Genomic DNA, 13374 nt, shown 5'->3' with positions numbered 1-13374 from the left:
AACCAAGCATGCTGTATTAAATTAAGCTGAATTAAACTGAGACATGTGATGCAACTTACTGGTAGGCAGAATTGCTTTTGGAAACTTCTATTAACTGGAAAATGCATTGCAATGCAAATGTAATTTCCCAGTTCAGCAGCCTCTGACTTTAAGCTATAAGGCCAAGCTAATTTGGTGCACTCATAAAACACCTGAGTTTCACAGGGTTGCAGGGTATTCAAAGGTGATAAAGGCAGGTCGAGGTGTGAACCCTTGGAAGAAGCGATAATGGGGATGTTTCAGTGGCTGAAATGAAATGAGAAGCGTTATGAGGTGGTGTGATGTGATGAGGTGCTGATGAGGTGCTCATCTCAGGAAAAGGTGAAGGTCTGGACTGAAACTGGTTTAGTGTAAGATAACAATCTTGTCATTTTCTAAAAAACAAGTTAATGTTGCAATCAACTTCATGTAACCAGTGTCAAAGTCATCCACAATTTTATTGTCAGAACTTCTCAGAAGTAGAGGAGGAAGAGACACAGCTGTTTTCTAGCCTAAAGTCAAACGTCGCAGTTTATTGTCAGTGCCTCAGCCAACTTGTATCTTAACCATTCCAGTAACATGGCTGTAGAAATAAGACACCAATGGCTGTCACTTACCTGACCATTTTCATCCAAACCACTGATCCCACTGCTTTTGTATGATTTTGGTGTGCCTGTAGCTCAGGTGGTAGAGCATGTCACCTACAAATCAGAAGACTGGTCATTCGATCGCGGGGCTGCTCCAGTCTGCATGCCAAAAATCCTCGGGCAAGACACTAACCAGGTTGCTCTCCAATGCATCCATCAGAGTGTGAATGTTAGACACAAAGTGCTTGTATGAATGAGTGTGACTAGGTGAATGAGGCATGTTGTTTAAAGCATTTTGAGTGTTCAGGTAGAGTGGAGAGGCACTACATAAGAACCAGTCCATTTACCATTTGCCATAAAGCTTCATAGAGACATTTATGGCCCGCAGATTATCCTCTTATTTCCAAAAGTTCCAAAACTCTTCCTTTATCCCTACCAAAAAAATATATATTTCAATTTTTTAGTAAAATATATTTCTGATGGAATTAAGTTTCTGTGGATCAGTCACCAGGTGGGGCTGGGTTAAGACGGAAAAAATATGCTGATGTGAGGAGAAAAGGGAATGAGGCTGACGTTTTGGCTTGTGAGTCAGATGTGGAGAAGGATGCTGATGGTGAAACGGAAGATAGAGAGAAAGAAAGAAAGAAGCAGACTCACTCAGTGGTTAATGCATATTAGGATTTAGACTTGTTCATCTTTGCTCACTCCACACACACTTCTAACTATTCTCCCTGAATGATTCGCCCAATACACTTTCAATTCTGGGGTGATTTAGCAGAGCCGTCATACCAGCTGTCAGGTCTGATTCATCTCCAGTGGATTTACCAAAAATTAAATATTGATCTCACAATAACTTTAAAAAAAAGGGGGGGGGGGGTGAAAATACAGATGCAGCAGTAAAGCTGAATCTGATGGGAGCTTGTCTCTGATCTGAGCCGCGATAGCACACTTTAACGCAACCCTTACAAGGCCCTCACATTATTGATGTCAGGATTGTAGAAGGCTCTGTTCAGTAATTCTTAAGCTTTTACAAGCAGTGCAGACTTTCTCTGTCTCTCTCCAATTCATTAAAAAAGCTGAAACAGAGCTGTGATACAAAATTAAAGGGACAAATTATAGAAAAGAGCACCTAAACACCTGGAGGGTATGATTTGAATATGGAGAGGTGAAAAAGACAAGACTAGTGTGCCATAAAAAGGAGGACAGAGAGCTGAGACTGGAGGTGAAGTGTTTAACAGAGAAAAATACTGGAACTGAAATGAACAGATCACAGAGATAAAGAAATGAGACAGGTGAAGAGGTTAATAAAGGGACATTGATACTTGATCTGATTTCACTTTTATTCTCTGACTACGGGGCCCTACTTTTCTGCTTCTTGTTAATCTGCGTAAAGCAGGCTCAGTTGCTTAAAGCAATGTAATAACATTTCACACTCAGCCAAGAATGAGATTACTTTGGCTGCAAATTATGGTTGAAAATGCTCTTCTGCATGCGATACCCAGTGAAAAACAAAACTCTTGTCTGTGGATAAAAGGGAAGTTTGTCTGTTATTTGATGTCCATAAAAATTGTGGAAAGATTTTTTTTAAGATGTTCCCCATCTGTAAATTTTGATTATTAAATTAAAACATTTCATGATATTTCCATGCCCTGAGAAAATAGCAAAATAAAACTGGAGGTGCAGAAATGTAAAAATAGACTAAAACACTAGATGGGATGGTTGGAGGGGGATGTTTTGGCCTCCACTGCACCAGCTGCGAATGTTCATTTTTAAGATGTCTTTCACAAGTCACCCAACTTCATGAAAGCCCGTGACTAAACTGCTAGTCTGCCCTTTAAAGGTTGGCTGTGGTGACTTCAATGGTTAGGTATTTTTGGTTTCTGTAATAGCAGCCCTTCCTGTGAGCCTCGGAAGAACACATAATCTCTTAAAGTCCTCACAAGCCTTTTCTTTCCTCCCTAAACTCCTGATATTCACTTCTAAAGACTTTGCTAGATTTTTCTCATTGGCTTCTTTTTTCTTTCCTTCTACCATATAAAACATGAATGGAAACAACATAAATAAAACTGATGTTTTAGAAAACACACAGTTCATTTTCAGTCATTGCTGCAGATCCATGTAATGGATCTTGTCTTACTTACTGACCACTCAAAGCACTTTACAACTCACCTGCCTCACAGCCATAATCGATTAAGAATCACCAATTAACCTATAATTCGGGTCTTTTGATTCTAGGCTGAAGGCGGTGTACCTTGAAGAAATCTATCCTAATCAGAGAGAAAGCAAGAAAAGTCCACAAAGAAAGGCCCAAGCAGAGCAAGAGATTCAAACTAGGAACCTTAAGCAGCCTATCACTGTGCTTTAAAAATACATAACTTGTTTGGGACACTAAAAAGCCCAAGGTAAACTCTTAAGGCATACATATATATTCATGTTTGAGAAAAAAAGAACCCATCCACCCATCCATCCATCTTCATCCGCTTTGTCCGGGGCCAGGTCGCGGGGGCAGCAGCCTAAGCAAAGAGGCCCAGACCTCCCTCTCCCCAGCCACCTCCTCCAGCTTATCCGGGGGAATACCAAGGCGTTCCCAGGCCAGCCGAGAGATATAATCTCTCCAGCGTGTCCTGGGTCTGCCCCGGGGCCTCCTCCCGGTGGGACATGCCTGGAACACCTCACCCAGGAGGCGCCCAGGGGGCATCCTTGTCAGATGCCCGAACCACCTCAGCTGGCTCCTTTCGATGTGGAGCAGCAGCTGCTCTACTCTGAGCCCCTCCCGGATGGCCGAACTTCTCACCCTATCTCTAAGGGAGAGGCCAGCCACCCTTCGGAGGAAGCTCATTTCTGCCGCTTGTATCCGCGATCTCGTTCTTTCGGTCACTACCCACAGCTCGTGGCCATAGGTGAGGGTAGGGACGTAGATCGACCGGTAAATTGAGAGCTTCGCTTTTACACTCAGCTCCCTCTTCACCACGACGGACCGGTGCAGCGTCCGCATTACTGCAGCTGCAGCCCCAATCCGTCTGTCGATCTCCGGCTCCCTTCTCCCATCACTCGCGAACAAGACCCCGAGATACTTGAACTCCTCCACTTGGGGCAGGAACTCATCCCCGACCCGGAGTGGGCACTCCACCCTTTTCCGGCTGAGAAAAAAAGAACCCTACATCAATTGGCATGTTTTCAGTTATTCTTTTGATATATGGGCATTTTTGATAACATGACATGAAATTTTTTGCTTTGCAATAGCTCATTTTGCCTCCTTCACCTAATAAGATGTGTTCATGCAGTCCAAGAGTCTTGTTGCTTCTGGTTCCCCTCCAGTGCTCTTTTGAAATTGGCCAAGTTTCTCTCAGAGGGGATGTTTGGTTTCCAAGTGCCTCTTTGCCTTATTTGGCACCATGTTCATATTAGACGACTTCTCCTGACAGATGACACGCTGAGGCTGAGGGCTGCTGACATCCGCGGTCTAGCAGAAGTCATAAGAAAGGGGGATTTTAAGATCATTCCTGATAGCTTCTTCTCCCTGTTTTCAGGGGGTCTGTGGTCACATTGTTGGTAGATGTGTTTGGTTCATGCAAGAAAATGATTCATGTTCCCCTATCTGAAATCTTGTTACGCTCTTTGCTAAACCAGGGTTTAATGTGTTATGCTATGATAATTCCTACCCTCCAGAAACAACATGAAATGACTTAGTTCAGTTTCACAGAAACCTCTTAAAAAACAGGGAATAGAATTTGCATCTGAATTGGAAAAAGGGGGCCTACAGCTATCAGATATTGGATATGTTTTATTTCGTTTTACGGCATGTAAATAATAGTCAAGTAATTGTCAGTGATGAGTAATGATCAGTCAAATGAACAATAAGGGAATTGATAGTAATCTTTTGCATATAAAATACCAATCATCTATCTAACCCATCCAACCATACAGAGGCTGATTCCAGTGAGATAAATGTGTTCTGATAGTCAGGGTCCATTTCATGGTTAAAAACAAAGTCCAGCTCACAATGATGTGACTCTTGGAGCATAACCCACCTCACTCCTTTACATATTGTTTAATATTAGACTGAAAAACTTTTGGAATTCACTGTTATAAACTTTTTATCCACTTTTTAAGTCTGCAGACAGTAAGCGTTTGAAATGCAAAACATTTGAAAGAATGTAGATTTACATCCCAGCATCAAAGCTAAATGCAAATTTATACATGAGCGCATCCGTCCTGGCAGTACTATGCAGCATACAATACTGCTCTTCATGTATACAACCCTGCTACTGTTGGGAATGGTGCGGTGCCTTATCTTTTTTTGTGTGTGTGGATCTTTTATTTGTACTTTTACACACTACATTTCAAGTGTTCTCGGTAGAATTGGTTGCTTTACTTTAGTCAGCAAGTGAAAGGTAAGGTTGATGTCTTTCAAAGCCCAGAGCCACAGCTCTCTTAGGGCAACGTAAACCATGCAGGGGTTGTAACATCTTGAATGCTTTGGGAGAGAGGATTCACATCAGAGCCCAGTGGGAGATCCACCTTCCCTCTTCCTCTTAGCCACTGGTTGCGAATAATATCTTTATAACATACTGTCAGAACCCCCCCCCCCCCCCCCCCCCCCCCCCTTCTTCTTCAACATATCAATTTTTCATCAGTCATTCTGTGCATTTGTATGCAGCCATCTGCCATATTTTAGACTCTTTCCAGTAATTATCTAAAACTGATGAAGTTGCAATTAACCTCTACAAAACACCAGACACCACCCACCCCCAAATGCAAAAAGAAACCCTGTCAATAGCACTTTGGCTGCCTTACAAGACTGCCTTGGTAACCTTTTTGCTCTGAATCGATTCTGTGTGTTGCCCATCCTTGCACAGCTTTACTCGGAGCTCCCTATGGTGCCCGCCAGCTGAATTAGAATATGAATGAAACTCTGAGTGTGACAGACAGAGAAGAAGGAGGAACATGTCATTTCTCCTCAGAACAAATTTTGCTCAGTTGCGTTTCACCCCCATCCCTCCCGTCTTCCCACCCACCTCCCCTCCTCTGCTTCATCTAGGCTCTGACGACTCCATAGGGAGCTCATTTAAAAGAATTTCTATCACAGAAACTGTTTTCTCTTTGTCTGTGCAAGCCTCAAGTCATATCAGCGCCTCTCTGTCCTGTCTGCTTTTCCATTCTGTCCCTCTGTTGTTTCCTGGTCGAGGTTTACTACGGTTCTACGTTACATCTGTCTGTGTTGGCTGCAAATCTACAGACAGGTATTGTCTCTTCCTTGGCAATCAGAAAAGGAGGGCTTGGAGCTGAAATGCCAACAGTCTGGGAAAGAAAAGTCTGCCGTTCTGCTGACACTGGTGTCATTTTAGGATGCAACAAACTGGCTAGTTGTCAGGGAAACCACCTGGTTGAATTTGTTGTTTGAAAAGACCCAAGAATAGATAATTAGAGAAAAAAAAAAGGTTTGCTAATTAAATCCCTTTTTTGTAAAGCTTTGTAGCCTTTTCTACCTCCAATTATTAATAATTTATTCATCTCCATTTTATTGTCTTTTTCACTACTTAGTACCATTATTCTACTTCTTAGTCAGTCTGCCAGTGCTTGTCCAAATGACTGTTTGTTTTGGAGACTGTTGCTCTGTGACTGAGTGCAGAGTATTACATCAACAGAGATTAATCACAAAAGTTTCACACTAGTGTAAATGTGGTTGTATATTGTACTCGGAACAACAAGCATGAATTTTATTCTGTTGTTCGGTGGTTGTCTTTTTCCCCCACTTCTTTAGTTGAACCTATGAAAAATGCAAACAACAACACAGTTTGATAGCCATGAAATAGTAGTTTTACACCAACATGGTGATTCCCAAAGAGGTATTAGTCAAGTTTAGAGCATGCTGTATCTCTATACGTTGTGCAGTCCCCCCCCAAGAAAAAAAAAAAACCTGAGGAGACTGAACCAGGCCTGAAGACTATCCACTGCCGATGAATAGTATCTTGGGGGGGGGGAAATCTGACACAGGATTATAGAGATGTGTCTGGTCCTTCCATTTATCCATCTACAGTTCACCAAAACCACAATGAAAGGTTGCTGACAATAAGGCATCCTTACTGAGACAAATGCTTGGATATTAGAGAGACTCTTAGATACATCTGTGCTCTCAGGACAGCACAGACTTGCACTGAGTGCATACAGAACAAGCATACCAAGAGAGAAATGTGTATTAACTATTTACTGAGGTCACAAAGGAGTATGATGTAAGAACAAACTAGTGCTGCACTTTCAACCTCTTTTGCATGTGAATCCTATTTATGTATTCCCCTCTCTTCTCTCCCCTCTCTGCAGCCTCCTTTGGAAATTTCTCTTAGCTCATCCCTGGATCCATTTAGTGGCCCTTTCCCTCATCCCTTGTCACAATACGTCTCTAGGAGCCATGGAAGAGCTGCTGTCTTCAAATATGTGAGCGGAGAATCAACGAGTGAAAGGGGAGAGGACGAGCCTATAGACTACATGCCAACCAGTCTGGAGGATTCTCATTCAACACGGCCAATCGGGTTTACAGACACTGAGACAGAGACAAAAACCCCGCTCTAGGCAGGGTTACCCCCTGTAACATACGATAAGATGATAAGATGAAAAGATGAAAGATTAACAATCTTTGTGATGATGTTTGCCTGGCGCGGGTATATCTTCGGTCATAGCAAATCTCCTTTTGGTTTCCTTTCTCAGCTGGAATGCACTGATTGAGTCATTTCAGCAGTAGCTATTGAAATTATATGTATTTGACATAAGTAGCGGTTATTGAATGAATTATTTTTTGACATGGTTTCACTTAGTTTGTAATAAGCATTTGGCCCAGTGGCAAAGGAAATGTGGATGTAACCATAGATTTATAGGCAGAGCTACAATTTAGACAATGGAACCTTACATTTAATCTTTATCTCCCTGTAAAGTAACAACCATGAGCGTATTCAAAGGTAATTAGAGCTTTTGTTAAAAGCATTTGACTAATGCCAGTTTAATCAACCCCTCACCCACGTGTCACACTGCATTTTCCTCTCAGGACATCGGTGTCAGAATTTGCAGGCTTGGAAGATGAACATTAACACTTCAGGCTGAATGTCATTCCCACAATAAAATTTTTGTATTGTGACTAATCTGCAGTATTTCAGTGAGAATTTAGAAATATATATTATAGGGTGTGAGCATTGTAGAGTAACATACACTTTAATGTGTGTATACTGTAACAGTTCTTTGGTCTTTTATTAATGAAATGGATCCAAGGGGCTCACAGAGTTAATGAGATTATAATTGCTTGATAAAGCAATAATGCTAGTGCTAAAAGGTGAAGAAGATGCACATCTGTAGAGATGGGATGCACCGTGTGAGTGTCTGCTGACGGAAATAAACACCTTGCCCTCTACAGTGGCAGTACTTGCAAGCCTTGTAGTTTCAGTCCTTTGTCTGTGATCATGTATACTGTATGTCACCTCTTACACACAGATACAACAAGAAGGATGGGTCTCCGTTTGTGTTCCATCTTGTTTCTCTCCCTGATGTGACGCTGTACTGTCAAATGGTCAGAAAACAAGATACGGTTGAGATTCCCACTGTGAACGAAACCAGCACCTTTGATGTCCTTCTAGGCAACAGCAGACAGCGACGATGACAATGATGCTCAAGACGGATGACTAAATCAGTGAAATGAAACGTTAAAAAAAAAAAAAAAAACACACAACTTCCAAAACATCTGCACCAACCATCTTCCAACTGTCCTTTTACAAGGACGCTTTGAGTAATGTGAGATATCGACTGTTAAATGGGAAGAAAACACACTTTTATTTTTAGATGAAAAAATGTACTGTAAATACTGGTTTACATTGACTGATGATTTATGACCTGCAAAAGGAGAAAATGTTTCTCTGTTTTACAGATTCAACAGTGGAATGGAAAATGATGAAAGCTGTCATCATGTTTTTTGAATAAACTAACTGAGATGAATTGTTAGTTGAGTTTTTAATCGGCAGCCTTTGAAATGCATGTATTTGACAGTAAAATAACAATGGGGGGGGCACAACAAATGACGCTAAAAAGAGGAGACAAGACAAAGGAAGGCATAAAAGAAAGAATGGAAAAGAAACAAAAAAAAAACAAGCCCCAGAACATAATCACACTTCAGCCTGATATACACCGCCAAAACCTATGAATCAGCCCTTTATTTAGTCAGTCTTACAATATAACATCCAATATTTTTCCAAGATAGAGAGATATTTTAAGTTATTTAAGTTAAAATAATTTTCAAAACTACAATTGGTTCCTCTACCCTTCTTGAAACACAGCGTCTGATTGGAAACAGATTTTTGGCAAGCAGTGCTCCCATTATCAAAATGGCTACAGAGCCAAACAATAGATTGTCCTCTCTGTTTCGACAAATCAACCCGAGTCTCTCTTGGAAGGGAAATTGGTTTGGATATTTTGAAATAAATACACCAGACACATCCAAAAATAAATGCAACGCAGTTCCATTTTTAGTTTTGAAGCTGTTAAAAAGGTTGTTTTGATGGTCAAATAATGTTTAAGACTTCTAAAAAAATGAATATGTAGCTCAAACTGTGAAATAACATTTTTATTTTCTTGCTAAACAGAGAGAAATGCAACTTGTGGGTTTCTACCTTCATTATACATAAGCAAAGATGAAAATGCATAGAAACGTTTCTTTTTATTTTGTTTCACACATGGTAAAACAGTAATTCATTTCCTACACACAAACCTTTGTTTCAATTAAAATGACACTGTATCCATGCATGAAAAGAAGCAGGAAGAAGAATAAATTCTTATTAACGCCTATCTATAACCATGCAAGTAGGCACTGACAACCAAAATACACTCTGACACTATTCTACACACAACAAAACAAAACAAAACAGCAATCAGCAATGAGCAATACCACTAAATAGAAAATTAAAAAGGATAATTCTTTCTATAATTAACTCCTGTTATTTGAATCTTCTTCATATTGGTTTAACATTTTATTCTTATAGCACCTTTTAAATTGATAAACATTTGTACAACCCTTAAGATGATCATGGAGAGAATTCCACATTCTTATACCTATAACAGTTGGACTCATTTGCCTTCGAGTGGTCCGAGCAAACCTTAAAATAAAACTTCCTTCTACTATCCCCATTTTCTGAACACAATACAAATAATCTTTGTAACTTCAGAGGCAATGTTTTATTTTTTGCCCTAAACATAATTAATAATGTCTGTAATTTCACTATATCTTCTAGTTTTAATAATTTCAATTTTATAAAGTATTTGTGTGTTCTCTGTATTTAACATTATGCATAATACGCAGTGCTCTCTTCTGTAATAAGTATAATGGTTTCATATTAGTCACAAACACAAACACTTGGTTTTAAAAGGTCACAAAACTTCCCCTCAGAATCAAAAAGTGCTTCTAGAAATTATAATTTGGCGTTATTACCTTAAATGAAGTGTGTTTATAATTTCAAGTGCGTAAAAATGTTCAAAAATAATTTTTTTAAGAAAAATTAACTCAATTTGAATTACAGTTACTGAATATTTGTTCCAGAAGTCGCACGTGCTTCCTGAATTGTGGGTCCATCTGTGACGACTCTGACTCTGTGAATGCAAAATAGTGCTACACACGATTATTGTGTCTTGCATGCACATTCATGCACGCACACTCACAAACACACACACACACATTGGCATCCAATTACTGAGAGACATGAAGCATCTCACCTGTTAATAACAGGGCACATGTATGATAAACAGAGTCGGTGAACAGTAGCTTTCTCAAGCTTGACGGGAAAAAAAAAATCTGGCGCAGATGGTTGGATGGTGCAGTTAATTGGATGCTGTTTACTGTTAAGTGTCTTTTCTTTCTCTGTGTGGCATTTGTAGATGAATGAATTCCTTTCAGAAAGCTGCTCTTTTATGATTATTCGCTAAAATACCCCAAAGCTGACACCCTTCTACCAGATTGTTTATCGTTATCTGCTAGTGACTTTGATCAGATGGATCTTAGTCATATGACAGCACTGAAATTGAATGAAAAACACTCTGTCCCCTCTCATCAGCTATATCTGTTGACAAGCCCTTTAACGGTTGCTTGAGTGAATTTCCTCTATGGAATAAACTTAAACAGCTAGAGAATTTAATTTTTACTGGCATCCCTCAGATGTTAATACAGAAAACTAGTACAAAACACATTAGCATGAAATAGTGCATGCCTGCTCCCCAGACTTTCACTGGAAAGGTCAATAACAGTCAGCTGCTGGTTCAACTTTTCAAGAGCCTTTAAGTGCACAGACCACTCCACCTGGCCAATTTTATAAACTATTAAGTAGCCTTTTGCTCACTCAGCAGAGCAGGAGTGGGAACATTAATCACTGCCATGGTTGGAAGTCTTAATCAGGGGTCAGACTAGGCTCTGTATGAACTATTCATTAACAGCCATTAAGGAAAGCAAATTTCAGGATCAGCTGGATATTCGGTGTAGAATGGCAGAAGCCAATTGCACCCCGCAGACTTGGTTTGTCAGCTGAGTGTCCCCTCTGGCCTAACAGATCAGAGATCAACCCCAACAGTGTCTGTACCGACACGTGTCGCTGCATAAAGTCCAGTCACTATGGAAGAAATATAGTATCATCAGAATTCAACTATTTTTAGACATTGAATTTATAACACTGAATTTTTATCCTCCAAATTTCCCTGCAAAAATATTCACCTGCAAAAATTCACCTGCAAAAAATTCACCATCAAATATTATGGAAGAAATATAGTATCATCTCTGATGATACTATATTTCTTCCATAAGTCACACATTAAATAGCGACAACAATGCTGCAGGAACCCAAATATTTCTATCCAGTAATCAACAAGAACGGTTTCTAACACAAAACAGGACTGCACTGCTCCCTTGTGGAAGAATCCGGATAAACCTTGACTGAAAAGAATAATGAAACTATATGAAAGCTTTTCAGTGGTAATAACTTAATGTTATATAGTCCAATCGTGTGAAATTAGTATCTATGACTATTCCCCACATGGGTTTATCTTTTTATTGCAAAAACATGAAGCCACATAAAAACCTAACCACTTTGTATGTTAAATACCACAAAAGTGACTATCCCTCTCTCTCTCCATAGATAGATAGATGGATAGATGGATAGATAGATAGATAGATAGATAGATAGATAGATAGATAGATAGATAGATAGATAGATAGATAGATGGATGGATGGATGGATGGATGGATGGATGGATGGATGGATGGATAGATAGATAGATAGATAGATAGATAGATAGATAGATAGATAGATAGATAGATGTGTGGTGGTTAACACTGTTGCCTCACACAGTTTGACTCCACCATCTCCACTGAGGTATTTCAGTAGTTGTATTTCTTGTTCCACTAGCCCACTTCTCATGAGTTTGTCTTGGTTTCCCAGCATCTGATGTGGACTTTAGTAAACCAGGTCACATCCAAGTTGGTATAAGTGTCACGTTTTGCATATGTGTCATGCTCCAGATCTAGCCTGGGGACCCTTCCTGGACACATGCTGATAGGGACATATATACACTCACTGATCACCTTATTAGGTACACTTTGATGGTGACTGGACTGGCTGGACTGTCTTGGACCTCATATCCTTCAGAACTCTCTTATTTTTTCCTCTCAGAGGTTCATTATTATTGCAGGATCTCTGTGTTACAATATAAAGCTTTGGATAATTTTAGCCATTCTCCTCTGACCCCTGGCATCAGCTAAGCATATTTGCACAGGCGACTGCTGCTCACTGGATATTTTCTCTTTTTTAGATAATTCTTTGTAAACCCTAGAGACGGTTGTGTAGGAAAATCCCAGTAAGAGTTTCTGAAATACTCATAAAATCCCGTCTGGCAACCATGCCACATTCAAAGTCACTTAAATCACATTTTTTCCATAGTCTGATGCTCAGTTTTAACTCCAGGAGTCCATCTTGACTCTAGGGATGTATATATGGCCATTCTGAGACACAGCAAAGGAGTTGGCAAAAGTGCTGGAGACCGTGATGAGGTTAATTTTACTTTGTATTTATTATTGCTTTTTATCTTAATTCTTTTTCACTCATTTTGTTTTGAAAAGTGTCCCATTGTGCACTAATGTTTTTTTTCTCATGCTCAAGTGCATGCAGGTCTTGGGGTCATGATATTTTTCATCAAGAAAAACCTTTTTAATCGCTAAACTCGCGCCTTCTCGGAAATATTTATTAGGCATTATTGAAATACCAGTAATACTTTTACATTAGTCAAACCTGCTATAAAAATGAGGATCTACCGCCCTCCTCTGGCAATAACGATCCCACATAAATTACATCATGGTTCCTGATGATTTCCACTAATAGGAAATATCGGGTCATGATGACTGGCACCAATCAAAGACTAGCAGGGACCCTCTGTTGTTTTACTGGAAGTGAGTGACGTGGCAGTGATGCTGTGAATGATTAATTTAGAAAGAGAGAGAAGAAGAAAAAAAAGATGTGGGCTCACACCATATGTGAAGCATTTATTATTCTGTGTTAAATGGGGAAATGCCAGTCTGTTCATATAGCCCGTAACCAGCTTGCAGCTATACAGCAATTAAAGACCCAGCAGTGTTACTGACTGCAGGCCTGTGTGCTGTTAAGCTGCCATTAACATCAAAAAGGACTAATGGCTTATGTCTAAATACTGACCTTGAATTGAAAACACAGCATCAAAGACTTTTTACTCTTTACAAAAC

The 13374-nt window shown here is 39.9% G+C and overlaps 1 protein-coding gene across 1 annotated transcript in view; it reads left to right on the top strand.

Moving 5' to 3' along the window:
• Positions 1-8588, top strand: part of samd10b (sterile alpha motif domain containing 10b) — a 70193-nt gene extending 61605 nt beyond the window's left edge. Inside the window, exon 5 of the mRNA XM_085393569.1 lies at positions 6927-8588. Coding sequence (XP_085249695.1) covers positions 6927-6949 — 23 coding nt within the window. The 3' untranslated portion in view covers positions 6950-8588. The remainder of the gene's footprint in view (positions 1-6926) is intronic.
• The last annotated feature ends 4786 nt before the right edge of the window (positions 8589-13374 follow it).

This window comes from Rhamphochromis longiceps, linkage group LG20, assembly GCF_057381845.1.
Source record: "Rhamphochromis longiceps isolate RC_006_pf linkage group LG20, R_longiceps_female_GT1.1, whole genome shotgun sequence".
NCBI classification, from domain to species: Eukaryota; Metazoa; Chordata; class Actinopteri; order Cichliformes; family Cichlidae; genus Rhamphochromis; species Rhamphochromis longiceps.
This window is presented reverse-complemented; position numbering and strand designations above follow the sequence as displayed.